The 13,828-nt window shown below is 39.3% G+C and overlaps 1 protein-coding gene across 5 annotated transcripts in view; it reads left to right on the top strand.

Moving 5' to 3' along the window:
• NDFIP1 (Nedd4 family interacting protein 1) overlaps positions 1–13,828 on the top strand; it is a 46,703-nt gene that overhangs the window by 14,736 nt on the left and 18,139 nt on the right. For 4 of the 5 annotated variants that reach the window (XM_036311972.1, XM_036311968.1, XM_036311971.1 and 1 more), the window contains exons 2-3: positions 6,857–6,947; positions 11,838–11,968. In XM_036311972.1, coding sequence (XP_036167865.1) covers positions 6,857–6,947; positions 11,838–11,968 — 222 coding nt within the window. Of the gene's footprint in view, positions 1–5,495; positions 5,541–6,856; positions 6,948–11,837; positions 11,969–13,828 lie in introns of those variants that run through there. The other variant, XM_036311967.1, reaches the window with a different exon arrangement.

The raw sequence follows: 13,828 nt of genomic DNA, 5'->3' as shown, positions 1-13,828 counted from the left end.
CATCCAGGCCTGATGTGATCATTGAATGGTGTTAAGTTAATGTATCAGTTAAACACTTGTACAATGGCAGTTCTTTGATGATGGGGTAGAGAGAACAATATGAAATGCCTGCTACATTTCCCTCTTGACTCTCTCTTCTTGCAGGAGAAGGGGACCTCATGATTAGGCCTAAATTAAGGCAGGCTCTTTTTTTTTTTTTTTTTTTTTTAAATATATATTTTATTGATTTTTCACAGAGAGGAAGGGAGAAGGATAGAGAGTTAGAAACATCAATGAGAGAGAAACATCGATCCGCTGCCTCCTGCACACCGCCCACTAGGGATGTGCCCGCAACCAAGGTACATGCTCTTGACCGGAATCGAACCTGGGACCTTTCAGTCCGCAGGCCGACGCTCTATTCACTGAGCCAAACTGGTTAGGGCAAGGCAGGCTCTTTTGAATAGAATACCTTGTCCCACCATAATCTCTGCCCTAGCATGCTGGACACCAGGTAGCTGTGGTGGCATCGGTATCATTATCATCATCGTAAGCAAGCATAGCTTTGGAACTTCTCAGCCTGACGGAGAGCTCAGTAGCTCATGGGCTAGCAAAACCAAGCAGGCTGCATGCATCCAGCACATGTCCCTGGGTTGTAGGCATGTCCTTGTCACTTTCGGTGCCTATATATTTGACTTCACTGTCTTTTTAGTGTAGACTATTTCATTTTTTGCATATGCCTCTTGGTTGTTTTTAATATATGTGAACTGGTAGTTACGATTAGCTGCCATTTCTTCATGTAGTTTTCTGTTAGAGCTCCACCTCGGGCTTTGTGAACATGATGTGACTCACTGTTAAGTGCTGGGTGAATGAGTGCAGCCATAAAACATGCAAAGGTCCCAGTCTACAAGAGCTCGCAGTCCACATCTCAGATCCTCCCACAGCTCCTTTTTCCTCCTGTCTGAATTGTTAGTGAAGTCGGGTTCCCACCAGTAGTGTGTAAGGGTTCCCACTTTCTACACACACTCAACAATGCTTGTTATTTTCTTTTTCAATTTTTTATGGCCATATTAGTGGATGTGAAGTGGTATCTCATGGTTTTGATTTGCATTTCTCTGATGACTAATGATGTTGAGGATCTTGTGTATACTGGCCACTTATATATCTTCTATTAAATTTTGTACCCTTTTAAAAATTAGGTTGTCTTTCCATTATTGAGATTCTCTTTGTCAGAATTATTTACCTTATTATAAATGTTATCCCCTAATTAATAATATAGAACTGTTCTTGAATGTAAATAATTTGGTTAGAATAACACAATTTATAGTCAATGTACAATCAGAAATCTACAGTCTATATGTAATAGGAAATTTACAGTCCTCATGAACTTTGGCTGTTTCTGAACAACAGTAAAATAGTATACGCAGTTGTTTATGCACTAGCAGAGCCAGCTCTAAAGAAATGTGCTTATTTACTTTCTGGTAATTATACTGTCTCATTTGGTAGGATTTTAAAGAGTATGCAGAAGTAGTGGGTTGGAATGAGAGGTTTAAAAATTGCATTTTAAGGTAAAAGTTTTATAAATTAACTCTAAAGTTAGAAGTGGTAACATTTAAAGCTAGAGTTTAGGCATTGGTCCAGGATTTTCTGAAATTTACTGATAATCACTTGAAGGGATTTAAAACTTAGGAGAATTTTGTATACTTGAAACCTATATGGTTTTATTGACCAATGTCACCTCAATAAATTAAATTAAAAATACAACTTAAAAAAATAATTTTCTTGCTGTTTAAATAAGACTCAACCAAGAAAAACGTGAGCAGTATGCAAATACTTGTACTTCACGGAATTTTTGGATAGTTCAGCATTATTTTACGCATGGTTTTTGTGTTCATGTGAATTACTAGTGTATGGTATATTTTGATACTACTACTTGTTTATAAGGATTTATGTATATGTCTTTGTTGTTTTTCTCTTTGTTGTTTTGTAGGGTTTTTTTGTCATCCCATTCTTAGTGAATAGAGATAATCCAATTTAAAGACTTTCAAGTGCCCTTAGGTACTGCCACTGGTACAGTTGTAAATTTTGCTCCTTATTTAGGCCTAATCCTAGCCCTGGCTCTGCTATTGCCTAAAAATAGCTCATTTCTAAATTGAAGATTATCTTTAGAACTACTTAGGGGAGGGTAGCGAGGAAGTCTTCTTGCTGGGGTGGAAACTCAAATAAGAATTTAAATCTGTAGGTTGTGAGTCTTTAAACTTGTTAAATTCAAGTTTGCTTCTATTAGTAACTAGAGCTGTGAATGATTTCTATACAGGAGATTCTTTAAACTGTTGTGTAGCTAAAACATCATATATTTATTTCTAATAGCAACAGTATAGGTAGGATACAGAGGAAGGTAGTAAGGAGGAAAACATTCATTATTTTAGACGTGCTATATATATTTCATAGGCAAAATCTAAAGGGCAAAACATTATTACCACCTATTGTAGGTAAATATTAAACAAGAAATCAAGAGTGATCAAGGCCAAGAGACAATAGCAGATTGTGATAAATCTCAGGTGGGAACATGGACAAGTTTTAGGGTTCTTCTGGGGAGCCATGACAGAGTCTGCTCAGAGTAAAGAGGGGCATCAGGAAAGTGGGAGTGAGGCACAGTCTAGGGCAGCCGTGGGCAAACTACGGCCCGCAGGCCGGATGAGGCCCGTTTGAAATGAATAAAACTAAAAAAAAAAAAAAAAAAAAAAAAAGACCGTACCCTTTTATGTAATGATGTTTACTTTGAATTTATATTAGTTCACACAAACACTCCATCCATGCTTTTGTTCCGGCCCTCCGGTCCAGTTTAAGAACCCATTGTGGCCCTCGAGTCAAAAAGTTTGCCCACTCCTGGTCTAGGGTGTGGCAAAGAGAAAGCCCATCTGAATTGTACGATCATTGGATTATTCCTATCTCAGCAATGGAGATATAGGTAATTATAGGTAGTTTTGTACTAAACTTAGTGCTTTATATGGCATCTAGTTACTTGTATAACTCTTTTTTGGGGAAAAAGCCATTTTTACTTATTTAGAGATAAGTAAAATTGATCAAAATTGTTTAAAAGAATACATGACATAAAAGAATCCAACCCTCAACATGTAGTTATTATCTGTCACCGTTACATAATATAAGGATCTCCCCCACCCAATAACACAGAGCAGGGAGAGAGCAGAAGGTCCCACCACTTTTCAAACCTGCCTCTCGCAGTATCTCCTACAAACCAGGATTCTGTGACAGTAGGTTGTACTTAGGCTCCCACTGACCCAGTTGATAGAAGAGACGGGGTATCTTTCCAACACCAGCCCCACAGTGACAATGACGCTTATTTTTTGAGAGGCTCAGGGAGAGCCTGAATCCCTGAGCCCTAGGGATGTGGCAGGGAGGACTACAAGGAAGGGTTCTCAGGGACAGAAAAGGGGAACCTTAAAAATACATTTTGGAACCAAATAACCAATTTTATAGTCTTAGTGGTTTTCAACCTTCTTAATGCCGCAGCCCTTTAATACACTTCCTCACGTTGTGGTGACCCCCAACCATAAAATTATTGTCATTGCTACTTCATAACTGTAATTTTGCTACTGTTATGAATCGTTATGTAAATATCTGATACGCTATATGTGTTTTCTGATGGTCGCAATCCACAGGTTGAGAACCTCTAAGGCTTAGAGGTAAGTCCCACTCCAGTTCTAGTGCACATGTGCTGCCCCCCCCCCCACCCCCGTTAGTGTGCCTGACTTGTTTAGCTGGCAGAGTAAATTCATGGCTGTAGATGCCCCCAAAGTCTAAAAAGATGTGTAGTTAGGGATTCAGTTGTTTAGCAAGTTGTTATTCCCCCAGATGGTGGTCACCAAATACTTGTTGAAGATGGTTGTCCCTTTTCCTCCCACTCTGTAGTATTTTATTTTAAACACATTTCTTGACAGAGCCTAAATGTATCACCAGCATTACAGAAAACATGTCGGTACAGTTAAGTCCTGGATCTCTCCAATATGGGGAGCCTCTGTAGTCACAGTGGGTGTTTTTTGTTGTTTTCAGTTGGAAATGATATTAGTATATGATTCTGAAGTGGTGAATCTTAATGGAGCAAAAAACGTCACCTATAAATGTTTCTTTTTTGCTCACCAAAGAGAAAATGGGGGTTTCTGTGACGGTTGGAATTTCTTTGCTCTGTTATCTGTTACTCTGGTGTGGGATGATCAAATTTCTCATTTCCAGGTTGCTAGGAAACAGGCAACCTATCTTATAGATACTGGCGTATTAGACCTCTTTATTCTTTGGACCTCTGTAATTTCTTAGAATTGCCATGCTTCCTTTCTAAAACCTAAATTATGCAGAGGCAACATGATTATTTGACCAAGCTCAGGAAATATAAAACAATCAAAGATATCAAGCTATGTTTAAAGAACATTACTAGGTTTAAAAAGCATTACTAGCTACAGTATATTAAGGCAATATTCTTGAAAAGTCCATGTTTGCCTCTGTTTTTGCAGCAGACTCTTGATTTTTTAAAAAAATATATTTTTATTGATTTCAGAGAGGAAGGGAAAGGGGGAGAGAGATAGAAACATTAATGATGAGAGGGAACCACCGATGGTCTGCTTCCTGCATGGGGGGATCAAGCTCACAACTCCAGCATGTGCCTGTAACCGGAATTGAACCCAGGACCCTTCAGGCCAAAGGTCGATGCTCTATCCACTGAGCCAAACTGAATAGGGCAAGACTCTTGCTTCTTTTGCAACATTCTGAGGACACTCCTAAGTGTGGTTAGGAGTAGGCTGAGAATACCCTGGTAGAGCTTCAGATAATGTTAAAAGTATTCCAATGTTAAAAGTATCCACAAGCCCGGCCTGTGGCTCTGTGATCATGATTAGAGTCCTGGTTAGAGCACATGCCTGGGTTGCAGGCTTGATCCCCAGTTAGGGAGAGTGCAGGAGGCAGCAGATCAGTGCTTCTCTCCCATCATCGATGTTTCTATCTCTTTCTCCCTCTCCCTTCCTCTCTGTGAGGGGAGGCGGGGATAGTATAACAAGTGAACCATGGCCCCAGGAACTCTATTTAAAGAATTTAATGATTTGGTGTCCTAGAAATATTGGCATTACTATAGCTATTTTGCCCATATGTCTTCCTTTAAAAGGAAAATTCATCTTAGGTTACAATATAATTACTTTGGGAATGCTCTAAGTTTACCATTAGATTACAGGGGTTTAAAAAATGTGATCAGATGGTAGATGTTGATGGAAATTTGATACAGGAATTCTTTTGAAATTGAATGCTTTGTAGAATTAATCAGAAAAGTTTTGTTGGCTTTTGATGTTGAATAGTATAGGGATTAGAGACTGAGATGGTTAGTTAAAATTTAATGAATTAGGGAGCTCTACTAAATGTTATGACAGGTCATACTCTCTGTTTTTCTCTCTCAATTCAAGATACAGTTCTTTGTAGCAGTTGGTTTAGAGGCTATTTTACGAGTGGCTTAGTTGGCAGTATGTATTATGATGATATATGGCCCGGACGCAGAACCCCCAGTGAGTACTCTGTTATTACTTTACAGATTGATTCCCATTCTCAGCCAGTTTATCTTTTAAATGAGCTGTAGTCTATTGTCACACTGGAAAAATTAAAACAAATGTCTTTGTTCAATGAAGATGAATTGGATAGACTAGCCATATGGCAATAGCAGGAAGACACACTTTCAGTGTGAGTTAAAGTAATTGCAGTTGTAGATTTGACTGGCGAGGAAGTTGCTTAGATGAAGTGACAGAGGTTATATGTATAATTGGGTAGAATTTTATGTTTTAATTTAAGATCTAATTTCCATGCCCAAACTGAATATAATGGTAAACCTTGGTTTTTGTGATTTGTCTTTGTCTTAGCAGATTATTATTATTAGATTATTTTTGTCACTTAGAAAATTACACAAGTGATAAATGTTCATTACAAAAAGTTAGATGTATGTATAAAAAATATTCCTGTGATCACATCACTTGGAGATAAACAGTGTAAGTTGTAGATGTCTATCATTCTAGACCTCCTTTCCATTAAATATCTTCCAAAACCAAATTGTATGATGCATACTGTTTGTTTGGTAAATTTAGGTGTTTTATTTTTTTTATGTAATAGTATTTAGAGTGAATATCTGTTTGAGCCATCAAATTTTTTTTTTTTTTTTTTTTTAAATATACTTTATTGATTTTTTACAGAGAGGAAGGAAGAAAGATAGAGAGTTAGAAACATCGATGAGAGAGAAACATCGATCAGCCGCCTCCTGCATATCCCCCACAGGGGAAGTGCCCGCAACCCAGGTACATGCCCTTGACCGGAATCGAACCCGGGACCCTTCAGTCCACAGGCCGACGCTCTATCCGCTGAGCCAAACCGGCTTTGGCATCATCAAATTTTCTTTATTTTCATTTTTATAGCTGCTTAGTAGACTTTTGTGAGATGAACTGTAATTTATTTAATAAGTTTCCCATGATTGGAATTTAGGTTGTTCTAACTTTTGCTCCAATGACATTTACAGTGTTGGGCAGAAGTAGGTTTATAGTTGTTTGTATGGAAAATAAGACAATAAATAATGATACAAGAATAAACTCTTGTGTTTTGCATAGTCACAACTGTAAACCTACTTTTGCCCTACCCTGTTTATATACCTTTTTGCCTCTGTCTGATTATTTCCTTAGGATAAATTCCTGGGAGTAGAATACTTTGTAAAGGATTTGCACAATTTAAGACCTTTGAAACAAATTGCCAACTAGCTTTCCAGAAAGGCTATTCCCATTTTCAGGTTCTTCTCTCTCTTACTGGTTTTATACTTGAATTAAAACGTGAACTTTTTATTTAGTTGCAGAATGTGGAAGAGCCTGTACAGCTGGAACAGGTTGCATGTGACGCTCCTCCTCCTTACAGCAGCATCTCTCCAGAGAGTGCAGTAGGTAGGTAATGGGCCGGAGGACCACTGAGCTCTTGAAGTGCACTGAGCCATAGACTTGTCTAGTATGTGTTCATTGGTGTTTATCTTTGCTTCAGCTTCCCCTAAATAGTCTTTGAAATTATATTTAGTTTGTAGCTTGAGGTGGAAAAAAACTAATGTTACTGTTCTGAAAAATAGGTCAAACCCCATTTTATTTTGGAACTCAATTTCATTCCAACAGACTCTTAATGTAAAAGAAGTAGAAATTTAGGACCAGGTACATTACCTAATTTTTGTTCTTTTTGTAGTTTCCTTATTAGCTATTTTGCTTTTTGTGACTCTAGTACCTGTGGTGTGGAATATAGTATGTTACATTCTTTTATGCTAGTAAATTCTTAATTAAAAACAAAACAACTAGAAGTCTCCTAACTCTTTCATTCTGTTTCTCATGTTTTAAATGTTCCTCATAGTTTCCACCTTCCTTAATTAACCTTTCATCTTCCCACATTATGTCTGTCAGATTATCTTTTTAATTTTCATGTATATGTGTAGAAGGAATAGGGAGGAAGAAAACAATCTCATTAGTTGAGGACTTTTGGTCGGTAACTAGAGCTTTCTGATAACCAGTTCTGCTTTTATTGCTGAAAGTTGACCACTTTTAATGAAACCTCTTCCATATTCTCTAAAATAGAACTGAGGCAAGTACATGGCCCATGGTGCCACAACTCAACCCAATCCACTCCCAGGGTGGATAGGCAAGTTGAAGACAGCATTCATACCAAACGGCCTCAGAATCCTTTTCTATACAGCACCTCAGGCAGTTGTCATCAGTTGATGTGAGATTAAATCTTTTGGTAGTCTCTGTGGCCCAAGGCTGCCATTGTAATTAGATGATCATAGAAAGTTTCTCACCTCTACTCTGGCTTCAAATTCTGAACCCCATCATTTTGTATTAGTTAAGGTATTTTTATTTATAAGTTTCTGAAACTAACAATGCTAACATGGTTTTAGAAGAATTCTAGGGTGCCTTGCAGAATCACATTAAGACAACAACAGCAAGACTTGGGAAAGAATTGCAATGCTAGTCGTTATTCACTCATCTCTGCCTAGACCAGCAGTCACCAACCTTTCGGACCTCGTGGACCACCGGTTGGCGACCGCTGGCCTAGATGATTAGTACTGGTCTTCCATTAAATACATTCATGAAAATTCCAACTGATAAATAAGAAATTGGATTTCTGTTTATTAATGATAAAAGTCCTTCATTTTTATAAGGAGGTAATTTTTCCTGAATATCTTAGTTTCTATTTTGTATAAATTTTCATAACCATTTTATTTTATTTTTTAATATATGTACTTTTTTATTGTTGATAGTATTATAGATGTCTCCCATTTCCCCCCATAACCATTTTAGACAGAAATCTTCCTCAAACACTTCTTTCCCTTATTCACTGACATTTCATATTCTTTTTCTTTTTTAAATATATATCTTTATTGATTTCAGAGAGAAAGGGAAATGGGAGAGAGAGATAGAAACATCAATGATGAGAGAGAATCATTGATTGGCTGCCTCCTACATGTCCCCTACTGGGGATCAAGCCCGCTACCTGGGCATGTGCCCTTGACTGGAATCAAACCCGGGACCCTTCGGTCCTCAGGTTGACGCTCTATCCACTGAGCCAAACCACTAGGGCTGTTTAAAAATTTCTTTATGATTTAGGGATTACAACAGAAACAATCTCTGGAAGGTATTCTGTTCTGTACTATAGTGGTGATGCCTTTATTCATTGAGATTTGTAGAACTTTTGACTCAAGAACCAAATTCCTCCCTGGTGTGTCAGATAACATCTCCTTTTGCTTTCAGCATGAGGTCCTCTACCTCTTTCTCTTGTTTTTGTTAATCTTGCTATGGGCCTCAATAGCAAATAACAAAAGTTTCTAAGATTGGGTATAAAGGAAAGAAACTGTAGAATAAGGCCTGAAGAGATCTCTCTTGAATAAAGTCTTTGGGCTTTGTGGCATTGTATCCAACTACAGAGGTCTTAAAAAACAAAATAAAACGAACACTTAAGTTCCTAGGTCTCTATGAACTCTTTTAGTTCCAGGTTAGGGAAATAGGTTTTTAGAGATCATAAGTTACTCAAGACCATTCATTTTTTTATTACTTATGAACTAGGGTTTTTCTTTTTTCTTTTTTTTTAAAGGAAACCTCATTAATGGCTTAATTGGCCTTCCACCCTTTTTAAATTAACATGGCTTATTTTTAAGATAAATGTTAACTGTGTGGACTTATTAGTCCATTTATGTGAAAAAAGAAACAGAATGCAACACCCATTTTGGTGGGGGGAAAAATAACAAATCAATGTTTTGTATATTCATTTTACCTATTTTAATTTGTGATATATAAAATTTAACAGTAACAAATACTGGATTTTTTTGTACTAAATAAACTTGAAAAAATTGTCAAGTTTTTCATGGAAACTTAAAATTGTATGAGATCTATATGGATGGATTCTATTTTTAAAAAAATCTTTTGAAATAGGGAAATTAAAATGTTCTTGTTTTTCCTCAACTTAAATAGTAGATATCAGTTTTATTTTTGTATTAAAAATTACTATGGCAGTGGGCTAATTCAAACTGTACATTTCTGTTTGTGATGTGACTTTAGTATGATTTGATTAAAAGTAAAAAGAAATTTGATAGGAAGTTAAATGGAATATTTTATAATATATACCAGTGATGGCGAACCTTTTGAGCTCGGCGTGTCAGCATTTTGAAAAATCCTAACTTAATTCTGGTGCCGTGTCACATATAGAAATTTTTTGATATTTGCAATCATAGTAAAACAAAGACTTATCTTTTTGATATTATTTTATATATTTAAATGGCATTTAACAAAGAAAAATCAACTAAAAAAATGAGTTCGCGTGTCACCTCTGACACGCATGTCATAGGTTCGCCATCACTGATATATACGTACACATGTGTACATGTATACATGCGTATATCTATCCAATCTAATAAAAGAGAAACATGTAAATTGACCATACCTTTGCTACGCCCACAAGCCATGCCCACCACCCCAATCAGAGCGACTATATGCAAATTAACCCAACCAAGATGGCAGCTGGCAGCCATGGAGCTGGAGCAAGCAGGAGGCTTGGTTGCCCCGGCGATGGAGGGAGCCAAGCTTCCCGCCGGCCCTGGCTGGCTGTGGCCTCCGCTAAAGGCAACAAAGTTTCAATTATAGACGATAAATAAATACCAGATACCTGCTTCCAGCCAGCCTCCACTGGGAGCTTGGGTGGCTGGGGGCCATGGCCAGCCTGCAAACAGCCATCAGCCACTCACCGAGGCTGGCCAGGCACCCCAGCAGGACCCCCCCTCCCTAAAGGGGGTGTGGCCAACCTGCAAACGGCCCTCAGCCCCTTACCCAGGCTGGCCAGGCACCCCAGTGGGACCCCCACCCTGATCCGGGACACCCTTCAGGGCAAACCAGCCAGCCCCCACCCATGCACCAGTCATATAATAAAAGGGTAATATGCAAATTGACCCTAACAGCAGAACGACTGGGAATGACTGGTCACTATGACACACACTGACCACCAGGGGGAAGATGCTCAGTGCAGGAGCTTACCCATGGTGGTCAGTGTGCTCCCACACGGGGAGCTCTGCTCAGCCACAAGCCAGGCTGACAGCTGCTAGCACAGCAGTGATGGCGGGAGCCTCTCCTGCCTCCTCAGCAATGCTAAGGATGTCCAACTGCAGCTTATGCCTGGTCCCCGCTGGCAAGTGGACATCCCCCGAGGACTCCTGGGCTGCCAGAGGGATGTCTGACTGCCAGCTTAGGCCCGATCTCCTGGGGAGTGGGCCTAAGCCAGCAGGTGGACATCCCCTGAGGGGTCCCAGACTGCCAGAGGGCACAGGCTGGGCTGAGGGACTCACCCCCCCCCCCTCGAGTGCACAAATTTTTGTGCACCGGGCCTCTAGTATATATATAAAAGCCTAAGTGACCGGCCGACTGTGTGGTAGCTAAGATGCTGACCACCAGGGGGCAGACCCTCAATGCAGGCTTGGAAACCACAGGCATGGAAACATGGAACAGACTGATGAATCTCAGAGAGGAGGGGGGAGCACGGGAAGAGATTAACTGAAGATCTTATATGCATACTAGAGGCCTGGTGCACGGATTCATGCACTGGGGGGGCCCCTTTACCTGGCTTGTGCCCTCTCGCAATCTGGGACCCCTCCGGGGATGTTGGACTGCTGGTTTCGGCCCAGTCCCTGCAGGTCAGGCCAAGGGATCCCACCGGTGCACGAATCTGTGCACTGGGCCTCTAGTATATGTATATTTATGTATATATGTTAAATAGTTATTTTGACTTGGGAAAAAAACCCCCAAGTTTCTTAGGTGGCAGATTTAGTTTAAATAATATGTTTTCCTGTATTTATTTCTAAAAGATTTAATATTTTATATTTCCCATTTACATCTGCATTTCACCTGAAGTTGTTTTTTCTTTCTTTTTGTTTAAACATATTTTTATTGATTTTAGAGAGGCAGGAAGAGGGAGAGAGAGATAGAAACATTAATGATGAGAGAGAATCACTGTTCAGCTGCCTTTCGCACGCCCCCTACATATACCCTGTCATATGCCCTGACCAGGAATCCCAGCGGTGATCTCCTGTTTCATAGGTTGACAACCACTGAGTCACAGCAACCGGGTGAGAAGTAGATAAATTTAAAAATCATTCCAACTCTCATATTCATCTATAAACATCTTTTGATTCAATTATGTACATGTGCTCTTAGAGGAGTGCCTGGTTTTTATTTGCCAGAGTTAGTGGAAATCTTTTTTTTTCCCCTCCGTTCAGCTAATCATCAGATAATTGTGACTTCCTTTTAATTCTGCAGTGTATTTTGACTACAAAGACGAGTCTGGGTTTCCAAAGCCCCCATCTTACAATGTGGCTACCACACTGCCCAGTTATGATGAAGCCGAGAGAACCAAGGCTGAAGCTACTATCCCTTTGGTTCCTGGAAGAGTAAGTCCATGGGAATCAAATTATTTTCATTATTATCCACTTTGATTTATTACTTATAATTGTATTGATTAGTAAAAGTACAACTAATTTTTAAAAACAAGCATATTTTCTTTGGAGATAATAAACTCTTATCTCTTCCTGAAAATGATAAGAAAATCACTAGTTAAGCCAGCTCATTTCCCCTGTATCTTTACTACTACCACCACTTTCTCAATTCTCCTGGCATGGCTGAAGTGTCTTGGAGTAGGAGCTGTTTTAGGAAATACACTGCCTTCCCCTTGATTCTGCACACTTCAGTTTTGGTGTTAGGTAGGTAGCTGTTGGGGAGATCTATGGAGATAATGAATAAGTGCAACTTTATGGAATTAAACTCATAAAAGTGTCATGACAATCATCTAAGATGACCCTTATGCTTCCAGTGCAGATTACAGCATTTATAGGGCAGTAGTGAATTCAGATCCATCTGACCTGATGTTAATTAACGGGAGTGCGGGTGGGGTGTGATAAAAGCCAGCCCGAGATTTGGGGGCACTCTTGGTAAATGATGTAGATGTGGTTTAAATATCCATCCAGGTTGAAGCTGATATAGGTAGGGCCTTGAAATATTGAGACAATGGGAAGCAGGATCCAGTCTCCAGGAATGTGGATTGATCAGGACTTTAGACTCTAGTTCCGGCAGGAAACTAGAGTGAAAGATAAAGAAGGGAAGCTCAGTCTGGGTAACACAATGGCACAACCCCTAGAAGTTCAAGCCTTAGGGTAGGGAACTGTTTACAGACCACATATTCAGGGATGGGGCTCCTAAAACCACTGCTTGGCAGAAATAATAGTTTATAAGTCTAATCTAAGCTGATTCTGCATGGTGATGTGCATTCAGTTCTTATAGGTGCCAGGGAGAAAATAAAAACCTCCTGGAGCTTATTGCCTTGAGAACAAAACAGTCTTAATGTAACTTCTAGTATTGGAAACAAACAACATGATTGATCCTATGTTTGGTGCTTTCATATAGTATTTTGTATGTTGTTTCCAGTCCTCATAGTAACATCACAGAGTAGGGATTATATTATCCCTATTTTACAGATATAAAAACTTGAGTCCCAGAGAGATTAAGTAGTTTGCCCAAAGTTATGTGGCTAATAAGTAACATAGATGAGAGCCAAACCCAGATATTCTAGACTCTGAAGTCCTTGTATGTATGCTGTAGACCTGTTGGAGTATATGGCAACTGTCCTATGGAAATAGACCAAGATATTAAATCTGACTAATCACAGAACTCTTTAGAATACTTTTATTTCACAAGTGTGTATACATATTTAGAAACATCTTTTTTTAAAATATGTTTTTATTGATTTCAGAGAGGAAGGGAGAAGGAGAGAGTGATAGAAACATCAATGATGAGAGAGAATCATTGATCAGCTGCCTCCTGCACAGCCCATACTGGGGATCGAGCCTGCAACCTGGGCATGTGCCCTGACTGGGAATCAAACTATGAATTCATATCCCATCTCTCTGCTTTAACAGAGGCATTCTCCTGGTTCATAGATCGATGCTCAACCACTGAGCAACGCTGGCTGGAGCTCCTAAACGCTGGCTGGACAAGGAACATCTTAAAGGGTTTTCTTATTCAGCAAACCGATATAGAGCACTTTTTTACTACAATGTGCTTGCTGTGTATTTTGAGATGTGTAGGTAGAAAGCTTTGTATAAAGCAGTGTCCCTGCCAAGAGCTTTAAATCCAGCTGGGGAAAAGGCCCTTCAATACCCATATCTAAGCAGCAGCACAGGAGCAGTGAGCATAAGAACTGTGACTTTTTATTGTGTGATCATGGGGAAGATGGAATTTGAAATGTGCCTTGAGTT

The sequence above is a fragment of the Myotis myotis genome, unplaced genomic scaffold, assembly GCF_014108235.1.
Source record: "Myotis myotis isolate mMyoMyo1 unplaced genomic scaffold, mMyoMyo1.p scaffold_m19_p_6, whole genome shotgun sequence".
NCBI lineage: Eukaryota > Metazoa > Chordata > Mammalia > Chiroptera > Vespertilionidae > Myotis > Myotis myotis.
The sequence above is the reverse complement of the archived record's forward strand: the minus strand, read 5'-3'. Positions and strand labels throughout refer to the sequence as shown.